Raw genomic sequence first — 20307 nt, 5'->3', positions numbered from 1 at the left:
ACAAGCAGAGCTCCTGTCCATAGGGTAACAGAGGCAGATAGGATTTTGCTGGCATGAAACACAGCCAGAACAGGGATAAGGCTCCATCATCAGGGCGAGATCCTGGTCTCCAGACCAATGCTGTAATGCAGAAACAACCAGCTGAGCTCATTCTCTGGAGAATTCAGGTATTTGTTTTCCCTCACTATATCCCCCCTTTAGCCATCTAAACCAAACACTGCCTCCTCCTGGGCTACCTTGAGTGGTTTATTCACATTCTAAATAAACATTTTGGAAAACTGATCTTACGGGGCGGGAAAAAAAACCAAACCAGCCAAGAAAAACAAAACAGGAACACAGTAGCATTCACAATGCTAATTTAGCCTAAAAATTAATCGGGTCCCGTTTTATAGAGGAATTTCCTCCTATGATCTGGGTTCTGCTATCTAGTTACATTCCTCATAATCCTGTCCACCTTATTCTGGTGGATCCACAGCCCCTCAAAGGCTTTTCAGACCTGATCTCCTGGCAAAGGTCACAACCGCTGCTGTTACATTATCAAGGGTTTATAGCATAAAACCAGAAATTAATACCAGAGAGAACATCATTTTGGCTAAAATAAAAATGACACATGGACTGGTGAGACCCAGGAACAGGAACTGTATGGGCAGATACCGCTGCCACAAGGACTCGTGCTGCTAACATCCTCTCTTGGTAGCTTCAGCCCATGGAGATCCACCGATGACCAAGCAAACCCAGATGCTGAGGCCAGCCCCATTTTCCACAGCGCCCTTGGCACTGCGCACTCCTGAGGTCTGCAGAGAGCAAGGCACCTCCTACAGAGAGGTGCATTCTCAACCTCGTTTCTTTCAGTTTACTGTTTTAAGCTTCTTGTTCGGTAGTTCCTGATGGTTCTTGGCTTGTTTCCGTTTCTGGCATAGTGCTTCCTTGTTCTCACCACCAGCCAGTTTGTCCAGGACTATAGCAGCCTCCTTTAGCAGCCGCATCTCCCGTTTTTCCTTCCGCTCCTCCATTTCCACTATGTCATCTGCAAACAAAGCCTTCAGAGGTGGGATCAGCTTCGGGATGGTCGGAAAGTCACCAAAACGTACCTGAAATACATCAAGAACAGGAGCATCCGCGTGAGAATTGCTTTTTGTTCTCCTTCCTTCCCCTCTTTTGCCCATGCAGCTGGCAGGGCACTGCCTCTTCCTCTGCACAGCACAGAGGAGCCTGAATCTTACAGTTTTCGGATGCATTGACATTAGCGGGCAGGTCATTATTTTGAGCCCTACAGCAGTCAGCCCGCAGATCCCATAAGCCAAGCCATTTACATATTTTCTTCACAAGAAATGATGCAGACTCTGTACAAGTTCTGATTGATTATGAGCTATTCTCACTGCTACAACTGCGTTCAATCCAATAGCAGCAGCTTTTGGCTCCTGGATGTCTTCTGCAGAAAGCCATTAAAGAAGCACACTAACTGAGAAAGGAGTGGGAATGGAAGCAAGATTAAGTTTTCAACTGGGAGTAGCAGGTACAGAACAGAGGTGACATGAGGAAAGTACCCAGCAAGTTAAGAGTGGACTTCTGTTCCAAAGAGCCATCGGCACCTGTGTCGCTCTGTGCCGTTTCCCCACACTGCTGTGATGCCTGCTGCCAGTAGTGAGAGGAGCTGTTGCAGAGGGGACTTACTCTTCAGAAGGAGATGGTGTATCAATACGTTACTTACAAGTGCAGAACTTAATTCATGAGCAGCCACCCCAAAGTAACACTGAACCTTTCCCCACAGTCTGGCTTAAAGCTCTCTACTCACCCTCATGTGATCAAATGCAATTCCAACCTTCTCACTGAAGTCTTCACTGAACAGTGGGATCTTGGCATATCTCTGACTGAAGTGATTGAGCATGATGAACTCTGCGTTCATCTTCATCCCAGTCTGGATCGCCTGGGAGGTTGTACTGCAAAAGGAACAGGTCACACCAGGCTGACTAGAACTGCCCCTCCAACACAGCACGGCAGGCTGCTCTGCACCAAAGATCATACCACACCAACAGCCAGCACTAGATACTACCCAACACCTGCCAAGCAGAGGGTGGCCCTGCTCTCTGCAGGTGCATCCAGATGCCTCTGCCTTTGGCAGACTGCACTGGTGGCAAGTCTCTGAGCACAGGAAGGCAGCTGTAATTACTTGGAGCTCTGCATTTAAGAGCTCCTTAGAACTGGGGACAGGGGCTTATTCAAACACTTGTCCTAGGGGTACCAGCAAACCCAGCTTTCTTACACTGTAATTCAATGTAATTCTGAGAAGCTGTTCTCAGGTCTCCCCACTTTTGCTGGGGGAAGCATTCTCTATCACTGGGTATAGTGGTCAGTTTGAATTGCACAGCTGCAGGGGTAAAATAATTCTTGAGTTTAGTCCTAAAATGTAATCAAGCAGAGGGCCCTTCCTTTGGGCTCATCTATTTGTAGAATTGCTATCATCTACTTCAAAGCTTTCCCCATTTCTCTATGGGGATGTTCAGAGGACCCGAGAGAGTTACAGAGCTGGTGCAATGAGCAACATGCCCTTTTTAGTGCTGAAAATCTCTACGCACACCAGAACCATCTACAGGACTTGGGCCCTTCACCACCACCTCCAAGGACAAAACTCAGAACTCAGCATCTGTGCCTTCCTAACAGTGATAGACAACGGAACACACCCCACCTGTGTGTCTTCTCTATAGCTTCTTTTTCCATGCCGTCTTCTAATGTTGCTTCATGGATCAGCAGGGTAGCGTTTTTACCTGTGTAATCATATATTCAATCTTCAGTTTAATACAGACTAGTTCAGCTGCCTACGTGAACTCTCATTTCCTCCCCTAACCCTCGTGTTGCAGGCCAAGTGCCAAGGGACTGGGGATGCCTGCTTCAGATGCTAACAGTCTGAGACCTTTTGCCAAGAGATATTTCAAGCAGAGGGTTTTTGTTACCTACCCATTTGTACTAAGGCCATGCAGGGCATTGTGTCACCAGAATAGACTACTTTCCAGCCAGATTTGTGGATCATTGAACATGCAAAAGCATTTTTACAGTGCTGGACTTCACAAGTCTGAAACTGAACAAGGATACGGGTGTTAGACCTCAGGTCCCCTCTTGCCCCTCACAAGCAACTGACCCTACCAGATCATCAGCTTACCTCAGCCAAGTCATAGCTCTCTAACAAAGAGCTAACAAACCATTTGGCTTTAGGTTTGATGTTCTCGCAGCCTTTCACAAGAGACCGGGAAGCAATCATCCTGTGAGGGAGGGGAGAAGAGAGAACTAAGGCTGCTTGAAGATAAGAGCAGGTTTTACTTTGTACCTGTCCTATTTCTGCCATTTCTCCTCAGTTTAGCACCTTATGAACACGTTACTTTCATACACTCATCTGTTTTAACCCTTGCTTTCACTATGCAGTGCCCCAGGAACTCATCCAACTTCCTTCCCTTCCCACTGTCAAATACTCTCTTCCAGGAATCTTTTTTCACTTCCCAAGGAAAAGGAAAGCCTGCATGTAAGCCTCTCAAGTAGCACAACTGAGTAACAAATCCTATCTTCCCCCTTTGTAAACAGCACATCCTAGTTCAACACATGGTGCAAGGAGTCAAGAGCACCTTCAGCAAAGGGGTGTGGGGAATGGATGGCAGTAGTTTGCCTTGAATAAGGATCCAGCAAGGACATTTCTTAATACACCACACAGAACACTCACTTGATGTCTCCGAGAATCTTTTCACAGTGGTTGTGATACTCGTGTAGCCATGGCATGATCTGTTCAGGTGCTACCAGAAACAGGGGGCTGAAAGCCTGACCAAGGGCTGCCTGGAAAAGCAAAGGCAGGGGCTAAAAAATTAGTACAGGGTGTATACCACATCAGAGAGAAGAAACACCTAGGGAAATGATGGTGCTTCACCACTCAGAAGTTCCCCACCCCTCACTCCAATGCAAGTTCAGGAGCAGTGAAACAACAACACTACTTACAAAAGCTCTCCGCCTCTCCATCAGGATGTTCACTAACCCCTACAAAGGGAATAAACACAACAGCGATCAGTAGTCAGAAATACCTGGAGCGTAGCTGGCAACAATGCTACTGCAGATCAGCAAGCTGCTGTTTTTCAAAAAAACTGTATAGTCACAAATATATGATTACTGCTTTCCCAGTAACTGCAGCTGGCTGAGCTGCAGTAACACTGTCAAAGTAGCTCTGACACTACACTGTCACACACCCCAAGCTGGTGGCCAGCAGCTCACAACACAAGCCCCTCAGCCCTTCCCAGTGCTGCTGTGTCTGCTCCCAAAAGAAGGGTGGAGAGCAGAAAGTCCCTACCCAACACCTCAGACCCAGTGTGGTTTTCAGACACAAGACAGCAGACCAGCAAACAGCCGGCCCTGGTCAAGCCCAGTCTAGAACAGACCAATTGGTCCTTCCGTGACTATTATTTGCAAAGCACTGAAGGAAACAGAGTTGGACACTGAAAAATTACAACTCTGGATGATCCCAGCAAGTCTGCAGGGACCCCAGCAAGAAGGGAGAGAGGATTAGAAACACAGACAGATTCAGTAGTGCCTGGGGATTGCAAAGGGGAAGTGCAGCCCCAACAGCAGCGCAGCCGACATTCAGCCGCAGCTACATCTGCATACATACAAACAAGCAGCAGAGCATGCCTTCACAGAACCCCTTCTCCTTCTAACACAGCCAACCTACCGAATGATGATCGGTATGCATGTGAGACACGAACACAGCTACTATGTTACACAGCACTTGGTCAACTTGCTCTCCATAATGACGACAGAGCTGTCCAAACGTTCCTTCTCCACAGTCCAAGAGCAGAGATCGGGTAGGGCTGGCAAGACAAGTCACAAAGAAGTTTAGCAGCCACTGTATGAGCTCTGACCAGGGCCCATTGGGGGAGGGGGATCTTTTGGGTTGGAAGTCAGAGAGCTCTCAGTGCTCTACACCTCTAAATGCTACTCCAGTCCTACCAGCCAAGGGTTTAGAAAGGCTGTTCTGTCTGCATAGCTCATTCTGGTCCTGCGTTGAACACACCCTTGGAGCAGATGGTAAAATGAATGAACATTAAATGTTGGGCTATACAGATGGCTCTCAAGTCTTCTCCACCTACATAAGACAGGTGCCTGAAACTGAAGTCCTGCAGGTGCCACAATAGAGGCACTCTCCCTGCATCATCAATGCACTGGTCAAAACAGCCCTTGGGTAACACCCTCCTGAGACACTGAGCCTCTCCAAGCAGAATGCATGGCACTGGGATTTACCTGGTATTCACTAGCGTGGAACTGACATTTCGAATTTTCATTGGAATGGCAGATCCTGTTCCCAAGAACACAATTTCAGGATAAGCACCCACATTTCCTGGAGAAAACAGACAAGAATTTGTAAGTGAATGTTACCCACATACTGCCCAGTCAGATGGCATTTAGTTCAACAGCCTAGTAACTCCAGAGTCTAAGTGTCCAGCACATTCATTACTGCCTCCCTCAGCCCCTGGCTTTCCTACAGCAGCAATGTTTACAAGGGAAGACAGAACAAGCACCAGGAGGGGCTGGTGGGGAACACGAAGCTGATTGATGAGAAGCTCAATAAAACTGGGCAATGTGCGCTTGTAGCCCAGATAGCCAACCATGTCCTGGGCTGCACCAAAAGAAGTACGGCCAGTGGGTCGAGAGAGGTGATTCTCCCCCTCTACTCTGCTCTTGTGAGACCCCCACCTGCAGTACTGCATACAGCTCTGGGGCCCCCAGCAAACAGACATGGACATGTTGGAATGAGTCCGGGGCAGCCATGAAGATGCTCAGAGGGCTGCAGCACCTCTCCTATGAAGACAGGTTGAGGGAGCTGGGCTTGTTCAGCCCGGAGAAGAGAAGGTTCCAGGGAGACCTTATAGCAGCTTCCCAGTACCTAAAGGGGCTGACAACGAAGCTAGAGAGGAACTTTTTACAAGGGCGTATAGTGAAAGAACAAGGGGTAATTGTTTTAAGCTGGATGAGGGTAGATTTAGATTAGATGTCAGGAAGAAATTCTTTGCTGTGAGGGTGACGAGGCACTGGCACAGGCTGCCCAGAGAAGCTGTGGATGCCCCATTCCTGGCAGTGTTCAAGGCCAGGTTGGATGAGGCTTGGAGCAACCTGGTCTAGGGGAAGGTGTCCCTGCCCATGGCAGGAGGGGTGGAACTAGATGATTCTATGACTTAGAAGCACCTCTTAGGCAGCAGGAAAACTGCATGTTCACAGCTTTGTCTGGGCTCTGAAGCAGCAGGTCCCCAAGACCTCCTGCTTCCCATTACACTGATCCAAGACAAGTTGTTGATCCTTACCTGGTACAGCAGACAGGCTCTCTTTGCACTCCTTTACACGAGTCTGGAAGTCAGGGAGATCCAAGGCTTCACTAACAAATGCTTCGTGATCACAGACAGTCACAGCATCTCTGAAACAAGAAATGTATCAGGATGAGGCAGGACAGGAACTCAAAAGACAGCATTTTCCAGAGCAAAATGCCACATTACTGTGCCAAAACAGCCTAACCACAAGGGGTCAAATGCTCCTTCCAAATTCGTTTTGCGGGGTGGGGGAAGATAGATCCATGAGCGTGGCGTGTGCCAAAAAGGCCTGACTGGGGTGGGCCATGCCACAGAAACAATCACAAACAGTGACTGCACTGAACTGAAGAAGCTCCTGCACTAGTACTATGCTGCCCTGCGCTGTCCGGACCCAAAGAGCTGCCAGACACTAGAGGGCACCGCAAGGCAGCTCAGAGACTCCTGGAAAGTAACGGCCACCGAAAAGGGCTCCAGGCACCACTCAAAAGCATAAGAGACCTGTGCTCTGGTCCTACATCACAGCATATGCAGTACTGCAAGCCTTCAGACACCTTCAGCAGAGAAACCTGAGCTCTTCTTGGCATCTGGGTCCTCCTAATCAGCCCAACAGACAGAAATTTGAGCCATGGCAGCTGGTATCCCCTTGTACCACGTGGTCCCCTGTCCTTAAGATCCTCACCGAGCAGCTTCATCTGCTTGTCCACATGGCAAGCGACAGTAAACACTGCAACTGTTTAACCACCTGGGGCTTTTGGCTCCGATACTGTTTGAAGACCCAGAAAGCCTAATAAGACTCTCACTGGGCTCCCCAAAAAGTCTCTCCTTGCCACCCCACCTGCTCTGCCACAGCCATGGCTGGGTGCACAGCATCATATGAGGTCAAACCAAAGGACAGAGGAGCACATGAGGCTGCAAAAGCAAGGGACAGAAACAATAACCCAAACCACTGGCCAGGTGGTGTTTTCACTGCTTCATTCATCCGTGCCCTACACCTTGACTGAGACTTTAAAGTACAGGGACACACCCCTCAAGACACAGTTGATAGCACAGCTGCCAGTAAGAATCTGCAAAGGATGCTGACACACCACCCTGCCTCAGCACAGACTCACAACTGAACAGCTGCTTCAAGCCAACACCCAAAACCCTGGTAAGTCAGAGATTCCCACTGACCTCTGCCACTCCTGTTGTGGTCTCAAGTGGTATTTCAAGAGGCACTCTCCTCGCACAATGGGCACGCTACACACAGCCTCTTCTTCCTACAGGGAGAAGAGTGACATTTAACACCTTCTTTGCTCAGGGGCACGAGGTACACAGGCAAGCAGGGCCTGGCCTACCTTGCTCTGGTAGGTGGTGAGCAGAGGGAAGATCTCTGGGTGGATGAGGTTCAGCTGAGTTTGGATCTTGTAGCTGCGTGGGTTGTGCACCGCAGAGCAGTTTTCATTGAGCACCAAGTGCTGAGTTCCAGGCCCAAATCTGTAAGACAATAAAATGCACAACAGCTTCAGCGCCATGTTAGAGTTGGGCATATGCATGCACCTGAGCCACTAGCTAAATTCTCATCCGAGCCAGCAGTCCTGCTGTCAGCTAACAGCTATTTCTACTCCGGGAAAAACATAAAAACATGCTGCTGCCCAGCAGTGATAGGAAACCAAGTAATCAGAAGATCACATACCTTTCCAGCCATTGCTGGTAGCGGCTGTCTCGAAGCACTGACTCTGGAGTCATGTGAATAATCAAGGCCACCTGGTTCTCAGGGAGTCCCTCCTGGTACCTGGGGCACATTCAAATAAAGAAATACCTGTGCTTCAGTCCTCCATCACCTTGGCATCCCCTCCCCTCTCCCATCTTGGTGCTACTAGAGATGCCGCCCTTGAAACAGGCAAAGTACGGATCATCTTAAGAGCACAGCCCAGGACCCATAGGCTCCTCATCACGGTAGGCGTAAGGTTCAAGACTCAAGCCCACTATTTGCTGACACCTCCACTCTTCCCCCCAGGGCAGTTCCTCTCCTCCAAGAGCAACATCATCTGCAGAACCTTTCAGGAGGCCAACAGGCTTCTGCGTAAGCCCTGCAGAGACGTTACATGCAGCCCAGGCTTCCACCACACATGGAAGCAGCAATGTCTGCACTGCTCTGCTCTGCAGCAAGACACCAGTGCACACTTCCTTCTCAAGAGGCCCCTGAGGGAAGACATGCCTGGGACAGTTATAGAATCCCACATGTCCTGCACAGACCTGCCCTTCTTAAAACGTTCAAAATGCACCACTAAGCCTTTCCTGCATCTCTAGCTCCTTAACAGTGCCAAACAGCTCAGACATCAATCACAAGAACCAACACATCTAGAACAGAACAAGAATTTCTTTGGCAAAGCTCAGCACAAATGTCTTCCCCCAAACACCCCAGGTCACTCAGCCCCACTACCTTCGGAAGGTCTCGTTTTCACAGACTGCATCCACAAAGCCCTCGTGAGGACACTCCAGCACAATGAACACTGGGCCAGGATCAGTAGGGGTGCACAGTTCTTCAGGAAAGAGCTGCGGGCAGATACGCAAAGACCACACCACAATCAAGCTATACACATGCAGCTCCTTCGTGCGTCATTGTGTCCAACTCTTTTGGCAGCTGCTCCATCAGCCATCTCCCTGCAGGCAGCTCCAAACCAGCTCTTGCAATGCTCAGCAAACCCAGCCAGCACAGTTGTTCTTCCCCTTCTGCTCCCATTACACAAGTGCATTTTGCTATGTAACAACAAATCCCAACTCCAGCCTCAGAGCAAACCTCAGCCTAATGTAAGGAAGGGAATTTCAGCAGCCCCTAGGTTCCCACAGCAGACTTAGATGGTGGCAAAAGCATGCTTAAGAAAAAAAGCCTTTGTGCAATTCTTATAACACAATCATATGTCAGTCCTATCTCCCAGGTTATGATCTTCACTTACAGATCACCTGGGACATGGCCAGAGCCAGCTCTGCCTCTCAATCTCTCAAACACTGGTCTGAAGTAAGATCATGCACACAGGAACCATTGAACTTCTCTTGGTCTAAGAGGTGCAGGCAGAGTAAGGAGGGAATGATAGCTACACAGGCATTCAAATTCCAGACTTAAAACGTGCAGGGATTAACTCTACTAGTTCACTCCTATACTTGTATCAGCTTTGGGAAGGGGAGATGAAAAAGCTCTGACGAACAGCAGACATACAGCCATAGTCACAAATGAGAATTTCAGAGCAGACTTCCCTAAATATCCCTGCAACAGCCCTAGACATGCCCTGCACCAGAGCCACATTCAGCAACAACGTGGGGCAGGAACAGGGGCCAGTCACTAACCAAAAGTAGCCACTCAAAGCTCAAAAACAGCACTCCCCATGCCAACCTCTTAGCAGGGATGAGAGGGAATAGGCAGACCACCATCATCCAACCTTGCCTCAGGAATGGGTATAAAAAAAAAAATCTAACAAAACACATCCCAATACCTACTGGGAGGCAAAACATTCTGCACAAAATGATTGTCACCCTGGGAGCCCGCTGAAGGAGGGACAATGGCAAAGCCAGAGCGGAAAGCAGAAAACATCTTACCTCTCTGCCTTCAAAAGTGATTCTCTCCCCGTTTTTGAGGGCTGTAATTATGGGAAGAATGGCTGGAGTTCCGCTGAAAACAAGGGCATTGAAATATTTAGCTTGCCAACATCAACATGCCTGGTGTTGTCCCGTTCCCCAGGCTGGGATCTTGTACTCACACTGGCAGGCCCATCTCTTGGGCTTTAGCTGCTAGGAATTTTCCCTTCTTTGGGTGAATCTGAAAGGAGTTAAACAGAATTATCAGCCAAATAAAGAGGGCCAGGAAACAAGAACCACATACTTCCAGTTTAAATGTTCCCCAACAAGCCAAGGGAATTTCTTTTCAGTTCCACAGCCACTAGCCTAATTTACCCCTAAAAAGCTTTTACTAGACTTTCTGGTTTCCAAGATCATGCTGCTGCTTCTTGCTTCCTTCTTTAGCCAAGTAGGCAGGACACGCTTCCCTACTGTAACCACTAAACAAAAACTGAACCCGTATACTCTTAACTAGCTGTCCCATGAACACTTCTAAAAAAGATGTTTCCGGTTCTTACACATTCCTACTCATGCTGCAGTTACTCTGACCTTTGAAATACAGAATCACAAAATACCTTCAAAGTCCTGCTTGAAAATGCTATCTCCAGTTAAATCTACTTAGCAAGACAAAACATCCTAACATGTGGAAGCACTTCTTTACCAAGAGGCCACTCAAACACTGGATTGGAGTCCTTAGAGAGGTGGTTTATGCCTGAAGCCTGTCAGTGTTTCAGAGGCATTTGGACAATCCCCTTAACAATACACTTCAACTTCTACTCAGCCTTGAAGCAGTCAGGCAGTTGGACTAGATGATCATCACAGGCCCTTTCCAACTCTATTCTATAGCCTATTTCACATTGGTTTAGAGATCTTCGTGTCCGAGCTTACTTTACAAAGGAAAGCCATCACCAGGTCAAGATGCCTGCTTGCATGCTTCTCTTTGTCACCTGTAAAAGAAAGCAAAACAACTCAGAATCATCACTATCATTTTTCTTTAAGCCAAAATGTGTCAATGTTTGCTAAAGCATTAAGAGGAACAGTGTCACCCAGCCCATTTGGAACCCAGCAGCAAAATGTTACAAGCACCTAAGCCCCGAGAGCCCACGGTTTCAGCTACAAGAAACAAAATAAAGTTCAAGACTGTAATTTAATTACGAGTGGATGCTGTGGTTGATTATTTTTCAAAGGCTGAAGCACCTACTCCAGTCAGGGCCAAACTACTGCAAGGAGTAATCACACCCCAAGTAGGAATCACATTCAATTTCTAGGCCTTATTAGTTCTGCATCAACTTCCAAAATACCAGAACTCATTCTGCTCTATGTAATTCTTCACCTGAGCAGAATTCTCTACAGATCTCACTTCCAGAGGGCAAACTGCTCACAGGACAAATGGACATCCTTAATTTGGCATTATTTCACTAAAGTTGAAAAGGTCATTCTGTTTTCTTCACCTGTTTTCTTTGGGCTTCCTTTTTCCTTGCCTTCCTCCAAGCTTCCTTCCTGTGCAGCTCTTGGAGATCCAGGCCCTGTGTCCCCTTTAGGGCTATTTCCACCTTGGGTTGATGCTCCAGGACTCTGAGGCAATGTACTTACAGTAGCTAGTGGTTTTCCTGTCCCAAATCAAATAAAACTAGACAAAGATCACTCAGTCAAAAGGGACAGCTAAGAAAAGCATAAGTAGCATTCCCTCTTTAGTGACACTCATGTTTAAATGGCACCAGAATACAGAGCTCTTCCCCCAAGTCTGACTTGCACATGCTAGTCAAACATTTCAGAAGCTATCCATCGTCTAAGTCCTTCATATTCTCTCAAAACTGCTAAATTCTGTCAAGTCTGTGCCTGTACTCCAGATATCACAGTTTCCAGCAACAAGAAAACTCAGATGGCTAAGCAAGCCGAATCCAGTGAAGTTTCACATGTCACTCTATACACCCACACCTAAAGGAACAAACCAAGACCCTGACTCAGCAGGTCTTCTTTCTTTGAAAGAGAACCTTCTTCTGAGAAAAACATGCAAATTAACAAACCTCTCCTTACTCAGGCCTGCAAACAGAAACCACTCCTTTAACAATAAGCATAGTTACTGAATAAGTGCTTCTCCTGTCTAACCGCCACATCACATGCTCACCTGTAAGAGGTATTTGGTAGACTGTCATCGTCTCATCCTTATACTCAGGCTCTGTGTGCAATTGCACAGCTGAAAAGAGTACCAAAACTGGCATTAACAAATTAATAAGGAGATTCATACTCTACAATGCTTTAAATCAGGAAAATACCTTTTCCTCTTTCTTAAAAAGACCCTACTGCATGTCACCCTTCCCTTTCTCTGCCCAACTGCAAAAATCAATGAATAATTCAAGTTCTTAAGAAACCATTATCCACAAAAAGGATGATGATACCACTGTAAGAGTTCACTAGCAGACTCTCAAGCAAACCGCCTGTACAGTGCTTTAAAACCAAATGCTGTCTGCTGGTTAGACAGACTGGCAGCAACCTACCAGAAACAGAGCTGTAAACACTGGTGTTTTCCAAGACTGCTCTTGTGATGTTTTTGAACAGTGTATCACATCCAAACAAATGTTTAAAACTTTCTTTGAGCAGACCTAAACCAGAGGCATTTATTCTGAAGTTATTACTGTTCAATGCAACCTTGGCTGCAGCTGAAACAAAAAGTTCATATTCCGCCACACATCACTGACCTACGTACCTAAATCCATCCTTTTTAGGGGCCCAGGAAAGAGTCGAATGGCTTTCAAGTAGTTTTGCTGGAAAAGAAACAGTGTATCAGGAGGCCCTGCCCAAGCAGGGCAGTTACTTTCACTATAGTCAAACGCTCAATGCCCAGTCAGGCAAAAACTGGGCAGCACATACACATAGCCAGCCAGAAAGCACCGGGCAGGTGCCCCGCCTCCAGCGGGCACTGCTCATTTAGAAAGAGAACATAACCACTCGCCCCATCCCTTCTATAAATATAATTAGTCAGCAGAAACCACAAGGAAGTAAAACAATGCTGATTGGAAATTTTCAGCCTACACATGCCATTAGGCTGGCAGGGATCACGTTAAGCAGGAGATCAGAGACCAAGTTTCTATTAAAAGAAAATGGGAAGGGAGCAGACAGGAGAACAAAGGATGCCCTTTTTCCAAAACATGATTTACCAGAATATTAGCTTAAAAGACAGCTTTAAGGAGCTGAAGTCCGATGCCGTCCTGCATATAACCGAAGAGATTTGCTTTTTAAAGCCAGCCCTTCTGGCAGAACCTTCGAGCTGGCACTACCTTCAAGCTGGCACTAACTCAGACTAGCATTTTACACCTGCACGGTGTTCACTCCTTTGACACCAGCTCTCCCAATTCCAAGGTAAGATTTAGCATTTGAAAGGTTTGCTCTCCCTTCTGCAAGCTTCCTCTACTTACCAGCTTTGGTGGCCCTAGGAAAACACATCTTTGAAGCCCCACTGCCTTTAAGGTGAGAATCATACCTAAAAGCAAGCAGAGAAACAGCTCTACCACTGGCCCGCGGATCACACAAGACCCCTCTCAGCACTCAGGACTGCTGGGCCTCTCCATGAAGGCCAGAAATGAACTCTGATCCAAATTCAATTTTGTCTCAGCTTTCCAGCTGCTTCAAAAAGTCAGATATCTCTGCAGATAAAAAAGGTATCTAGAGATCTTGACCAGTCACAATTTGGAGCAAGTTACCTGAACAAATTGTTAATCTCCGCCTTTCTTGGAGGTTTCCAGAATTTTAATGGACAAGATCCTAAGTGACCTGTTCTATTCCCACCCTGCTTTGAGGACAGGGGTGGGCCAGAAACCTTTGTAGGTCCCTTTGAATTCAAATTAGTCCAACTCACGAACAGCTCCCTGCTGACAATGCAACACTGGTAATGCCTTCTGCTGTAGATTTAAGATAAAAAGCCACGCATGCTGGTGAGGCGGCGTCTCTGCCACCCCATATTCACGCACACCATAGCGGAGACCACACCACAGCGGGAAGCACCGCAGAAACCCACACACAATCAGGAGCGCTCTGACACTACCTCTCCTCTCTCCACTGCTACAGTAGAGCCCCCCCCCCGCACCACCCATCAGGCAGCCGGCACGGCGACCACCCCTGGCCTTGCCAGCTGCTGCCTTGGGCTGGGCTGCGCCGGGGGCCCCCAGGCAGGGCCCCGCTCACCTGGCAGCCCACCGACGTTAGCCCAGGCCACTCGGCTGAGGAAGATGCTGTCCAGATGGGAGATCTTCAGCCTGAGAGACGAGACGAGGGTGAGCAGGGAGCGATGCGGCCCCGGGACGCCCCCCACCCCGACTCCCCAACTTACTTGTGCTCCTGCATGGCCCGCTGCGTGCCCTCGCCGCAGTTGAAGAGATACCTGAGGGGAAGAGGCGTCAGGGCAGGCCGTGCCGGGCCCCCAGCCCAGACGGGGGCGTCTCCGCGGCCCCGCACTCACCGGTTGAAGTCAGAGAAGACGTAAACGGCGGCGCCGGCGTCGCGGCTCCCGGCCGCCACCACCTGCACGTAGACGGAGTTGGGCCCCGCCAGGCCCGTGCCCGCACTGCGCCGCCGCTCGCGGGCCCACACGTGCCTCGGAACGTCCTTGGGCCGCCGCGCCGGCCGCGCCGCTGAGGAGGCCCCGGGCTCCGCCACGGCCCCGGGCTCCGCCATGGCCCCGGCCCGGGCCAGGGCCCCGGCACCGGCCGCCACCAGCCGCCCCCGCGCCAGGCCGAGCACACGCGCCAGAGCCCACATCCGCGCGCGTCCCCGAGACGCGCCTTACGTCATCAATAAGCGCAGCGGCTTCAGAGGCCGTCCTCGCCACGTGATGAAGGAGAACCAATAAGAAGCCAGAAATTGCCCCCGGCCACCCGCCAATCAGGAGCCTCTCACGGGCTGGGCCGGGCCACCGTCCCCTATCACGTGACAGGGATTAACCAATCGGAACTGACGCAGTTCTTCTTCGGTCAGGGAGCGCTGCATAGCTACTAGCAACGCTGTAGCCAGCAACGCAGCCATGGCAACGTGGCAGCCAGCAAAGTGGGCCATAGCAACGCTGGCGCCTAGCAACGCGGTACCCAGCAACTTGGGCCCTAGCAATGCAGCACCCAGCAACGTGGTACCCAACAATGTGGGACCTTGCAACGCAGCACCCTAGTAACAGGGTAGCCAGAAACGAGAGCCCTAGACATGCAGTACCCAGCAATGCAGCACCCAGAAACTTGGGCCCTAGCAACGCAGCACCCTAGTAATGCAGTACCAGCAACACAGCACCCAACAATGCAGCACCCAGAAACTTTGGCCCAAGCAGCACTGTCGCCCAGAACGTGGTACACAGCAATGTAGGCCCTAGCTACACTGGTACCCAGCACTGCGGTATCCTAGCAACACGGTACCCAGCAATGCGGTACCCAGCAACACAGGCTCTAGCAATGCAGGCTCTAGCAACGCTGGCACCTAGCGACAAGATACCCAGCAATGCAGTACCATAGCAACGTGGTACCCAGCAAAGCAGTATCCAGCAACTCAGTACCATAGCAATGTGGTACCATAGCCACGCACTATCCAGCAACCGGGTACCATAGCAACATGGTACCCAGCAACACTTTTCCTAGCAACGAGGCATCCAGCAATGCAGCACCCAGCAATGCGGGCCCTATCAACACGTGGTACCAGGCAACTTGGGCCCTAGCAACGCAGCACCCTAATAACATGGTACCCAGCAATGCAGCACCCAGAAAATTTGGCCCTAGCAACACTGGCACCCAGCAACGTAGGCCCTAGCAACACTGGCGCCCAGCAATGCGGTACCCTAGCAACGCGGTACCCAGCAACACAGGCTCTAGCAACGCTGGCATCTAGCAACGTAGTACCCAGCAACGCAGTACCCAGCAACTCAGTACAATAGCAACGTGGTACCCAGCAACGCAGCACCCAGAAACTTTGGCCCAAGTAACACTGGCACCCAGCAATGTGGTACCCAGCAACGTATGCTCTAGCAACACTGGCGCCTAGCAACGCAGCACCCTAGTAACGCGGTACCCAGCAACTCCGTACCATAGCAATGTGGCACCCAGCAACGCATTACCCAGTAACTCAGTACCATAGCAACGCGGTACCCAGCAACGCATTACCCAGCAACTCCGTACCATAGCAATGTTGTACCCAGCAATGCATTACCCAGCAACTCGGTACCATAGCAACGTGGTACCCAACAATACTTTTCCTAGCAACAAGGCACCCAGTAATGCAGTACCCAGCAATGCGGGCCCTATCAACACGTGGTACCCAGCAACTTGGGCCCTAGCAATGCAGCACCCAGAAACTTTGGCCCAAGCAACACTGGAACCCAGAAACGTGGTACCCTAGCAACGTAGGCCCTAGCAACACTGGCACCTAACAATGTGGTATCCATCAACACAGTACCCAGCAACTCAGTACCATAGCGATGTGGTACCCAGCAACGCAGTACCCAGCAACTTGGTACCATAGCAATGTTGTACCCAGCAACGCAGTAGCCAGCAACTCGGTACCATAGCAACGTGGTACCCAACAACACTTTTCCTAGCAACAAGGCACCCAGTAATGCAGTACCCAGCAATGCGGGCCCTATCAACACGTAGTACCCAGCAACTTGGGCCCAGGCAATGCAGAACCCTAGTAATGCGGCACCCAGCAACGCAGCACCCAGAAACTTTGGCCCAAGTAACACTGGCACCCAGCAACGCGGTACCCAGCAACGTAGGCCGTAACAACACCATCGCCTAGCAATGCAGTACCCTAGCAACGTGGTACCCAGCAACGCGGTACCCAGCAACACAGGCTCTAGCAACGCTGGTGCCTAGCAACTTGGTACCCAGCAATGCAGTACCCAGCAACTTAGTACCACAGCAACATGGTTCCTAGCAAGGCTGTTACCTAGCAACTTGGGTACTTAGCAGTGTGGGTACGTATCATTACATTCCTAGCAATGCAGGCGCCTAGCAATGCTGTTACCCAGCAGTGTGGGAATCCAGCAGCTGCAGCCCCCAGCACAGCGAGCTGCCCCACCACTGGCTGCCAGGACACAGGCAGGGGCTGGGGCAGGTGGGCAGGTAGTGGGTGAGGGGCCAGGTGGCTTCACAGCACCTGGGAGGAGGAGGAGGAGCCCAGCGAGGAGCTGGAGCTGTTAGGAGCAGAAGCAGCCGGTGAAGCTGCAGGCGGTGCCAGCCAAGCAGATGGAAAGCAGAGCTGCGCACTCCCTCTCCCTGGTGGTTGTTAGCACCAGGCTGGATAAAGCCCCAATGACCCTCATTTGACATTGGAGCTGACACAGCTTTGCACAGGAGGTTGGACCTCCCAAGGTCCCTCCAAAACAAATGACCCTGCGATTCTCAAGCCTCCTCCTCACCATTTCCCCCTGCTCACAAGCTCCTCTTCCATATGAGCCTCGTTCAGGGCCTGTTTACAAATATTAGATGATCCAGGCCACAGCTCTGTTTATTTTTGAGCTCTCTAAACCCACTTTGAGGTCTCTCGGGCTTTCTGTTTGCTTCAAAAAGAACTACTAAATTTTACTGTAGCCAGAGTACCTCAACATAAACAATCCTGATCATCAATATCCCTTTTCTTCTTTACTTCCAAAGGCAAACCTTATCTTTCTCTGTGCTTTGCTTTACAAACACTGCCTCCCTTTATTCTTCGTGCCAATGCTCTTCCCTTTCTTTACCAGTGTCCATGCAAGCACTTGGGGGACCTATCCAAACCTCCAGATCCTGCCACAGCTGTTTACATCTGTTCTGCCAGTCTTTCTTCAAATCTATAATTCACCATTTCTTCTTCTGACTCCGATCTCTTCACACAATAACTCAAATTAGCATGGTATTTTTTCCTGGTTTTCCCCACTTCTGGATGAAATAAAAGATTTGTTCCTTTGAATGGCAAAGCCTTTCTTCATGTACATTTTACATGTTACAGCCCTGCAGCCTAAAGCTCACTCACAGCCCTTGGCTCTGTTCCCTGTAGCCACATAGGAAGGGAAACATCAATTTAGATCTTAAATTGCTTTCCACTAAAAGTTGACATTTCCTAAAGATGAGCACTCTATCTGTGCATTCCTGCTCCCCTGCTGCACTGTTTCCTCCCTGTATCAATGATTTTCTGCTTAGATGAATTATCAGGAAGTATGAAAATACCTTTTTCTGTGTGTGCTTAATGCAACTGGCATGGGATTTCCAGCCAATGTTTCTTTAGTTGGTGAAATAACTAAGATGGTGTGTGGTATTTTTCATCAAATGATTCCTGGCAATTTTGTCCAACCTTGTTGGCTTGGTTTTGTGTGCATAGGCCAGCATTTAGAGCTGTGACTTCACTAAAATGCTGTAAAGTGACAAAACTGCCTATAATAACAGTCTTACGAAGATTTCACAGGAAATAAATAAAAAACTCTGAATCTGATCTGAGGTTCATGCTAATGGAAGCGCACGACTGTCCTTTGCTGTTTCAGCTGGAATGTTGCCTGGGCAGCTTACATACTGGGGAGAAATTTCAAAGACTCATTCATGGCTCAGGAGGAAATGTCTTTTATTTTACAGTTTTGGTCCTTGCTTTGGGTGAGAGTGGCCCTAGCCAACAGATTTGTTGGCAGAAAAGCAGTGACATCCCAGAGTTTAGTCCCTATAGTACTTACAAAGTGAATGACGTGCGCATGTTGCCAACTTAATTCTTGCTGCCATTCAGATTTCCCTGGAAAACTATCTTTTAACTTATAGATAGGGTGCTTGATTAAACTGGGAAAGATCTTGGTTTCAAATTTTCAGTGTGGCTTTGCAAAAGTTTGAAATAGCTCGCTCTCTCAGAATTTCTGAATGCTAAAGCCATCCTCTGCTTCTCCAAGCCACCTGGAGTGGTACAATTGTGGTCTGCTGGCACACAGTTTGGGTGCACAGAGGCAGCAAGCTTTGCCTGGGTTGTGATGAGGACCAGGAATCACCCAGAGACATGAGCGCTGCAGACAACATCTCTGTATTTCTCAAAGCCACTCACGTAGCACTACAGGGACTGACTGAAAATGGCTCATGCCCTTGGCATGCCAGAGGTCCTGCTCTGAACGGGGGCTGGGGTCCACGCAGGGCAGCGCCTGTGTGCAGTGCAGGTGTCAGGAGCACACCCAACAGCACGCCGCTGTCTGACACCTTTGCAACATCCATCAGAGGTGCCCAACAATGGGCCAAGGGCTCCCTCATCTAACTGAGGCTGTGGAGATCAAAGCCTGCCTCCCAACCGGGGGAAGCCCAAGGGAGTCAGCAGTCTCCTGCCTGTGTGTTCTTCCAGCGCTCCTCGTGCCCCTGTGCTCAGTATGAGGCGTGTGGCCTGTCCCCGTGTCACCCTTCGCTCCCCCCTCCTGCACACAGTGCCCACGCTGATACAGGCAGCCTGCAAGTGACCACCAGTGATCCGGGAAGCTGCGGTCAGTCTGAACCCCTGCCGGGGAGGGGGGTGAAGCAGAGTACTGCTGCAGGAGCAAGTGTGTCTCCTGGAACAGGTCTCCCAACCCTTTGATAATAAACATTAAATTACAGTCTAATTTCTCCCAAATGCCTCATCTTTCCAGCCTGTGAAGATCACATACGGTAATCAGCCCCAGCTTGGAGAGTCATTATAAAATCAGCGCTGCCTCGGGGCTGTGAGGAAATGCACCCCATCTGGCCCATTGATACTTAAATAACACACAGTAATGCAGAGTTTGGTTAACTAATTCAGCTGAAGCGATAACATCAGCCATGCCGCAAGATAGATTTAAAATTAATATCCCGACAGATACCATGAACAGACAAGGGAGAATATTTATCTCTTGAGACTTTCCCAAGATGATACTGATGCTTCCATTTGTTTGCTGACAGAGACTGTATATTGTACTGATTACCCATTACCCCCTATAGTCTGGAGTTTTATTAGAAGAGCAGGTTTACATGTAGATTAAAGACAGCACGGGACAATATGGAGAGTTTAGGTGGGTCAGTGGCCCTTGTGAAATTTGTTGCTTGTAAAGATAACCAGTCTGGCCAAGGTAGGAAGCAAAATTAGTGGAAAATAGAAGACCTTGAGGGCAAAGCAATAACCACAATATACGGGTCTCAGGCAAAGGGATTCTCCCAGAGGCACCAGGGAGCAGGAGAGGGCACTCTGAGGGACAGGTCTGTGCTGCATCACAAAGCTGTTACACGTCTTGCGTATACAGAGACAGAGCAGAGAGAGCAGCAGGCATCATCCAGGTGTTACCAAAGTGAAGGTCAAGAAGCAACTTGATTATTTGCATGTGCACCTTCAGAGAGAGAAAACGCCAAGTACTAATGGGCCTTCTAACACGGTGTGAGTAGCATTAGCCGTGACCCAGTAGAGAGTA

The 20307-nt window shown here is 49.3% G+C and overlaps 1 protein-coding gene across 1 annotated transcript; it reads right to left on the bottom strand.

Moving 5' to 3' along the window:
- Positions 1–228: 228 nt before the first annotated feature.
- ELAC2 (elaC ribonuclease Z 2) lies at positions 229–14693 on the bottom strand. The gene is made up of 24 exons (XM_037409317.1): positions 14380–14693; positions 14251–14301; positions 14106–14176; positions 13340–13404; positions 12631–12688; positions 12052–12120; positions 11375–11533; positions 10812–10870; positions 10067–10125; positions 9906–9978; positions 8755–8867; positions 8005–8103; positions 7667–7805; positions 7503–7588; positions 6330–6439; positions 5272–5368; positions 4703–4841; positions 3979–4017; positions 3710–3819; positions 3158–3257; positions 2956–3076; positions 2687–2765; positions 1796–1940; positions 229–1091 (listed from the first exon to the last, which is right to left on the bottom strand). The coding sequence occupies exons 1-24, from the start codon at positions 14676–14678 to the stop codon at positions 849–851; spliced, it is 2583 nt and encodes an 860-aa protein (XP_037265214.1). The 5' UTR covers positions 14679–14693; the 3' UTR covers positions 229–848.
- Between the last annotated feature and the right edge of the window lie 5614 nt (positions 14694–20307).

Source organism: Falco rusticolus, chromosome 1 (genome assembly GCF_015220075.1).
Source record: "Falco rusticolus isolate bFalRus1 chromosome 1, bFalRus1.pri, whole genome shotgun sequence".
Taxonomy (NCBI): domain Eukaryota; kingdom Metazoa; phylum Chordata; class Aves; order Falconiformes; family Falconidae; genus Falco; species Falco rusticolus.
This window is presented reverse-complemented; position numbering and strand designations above follow the sequence as displayed.

Coding starts and splice junctions, on each gene's coding strand:
- ELAC2 (XM_037409317.1), bottom strand. CDS start 14,678: ATGTGGGCTCTGGCGCGTGTGCTCGGCCTGGCGCGGGGGCGGCTGGTG. Junction 12,689..13,339: donor TCCTAGGGCCACCAAAGCTG/GTAAGTAGAGGA, acceptor TTTCTTTTCCAG/CAAAACTACTTGAAAGCCAT. Junction 11,534..12,051: donor CTACCAAATACCTCTTACAG/GTGAGCATGTGA, acceptor GATTTGGGACAG/GAAAACCACTAGCTACTGTA.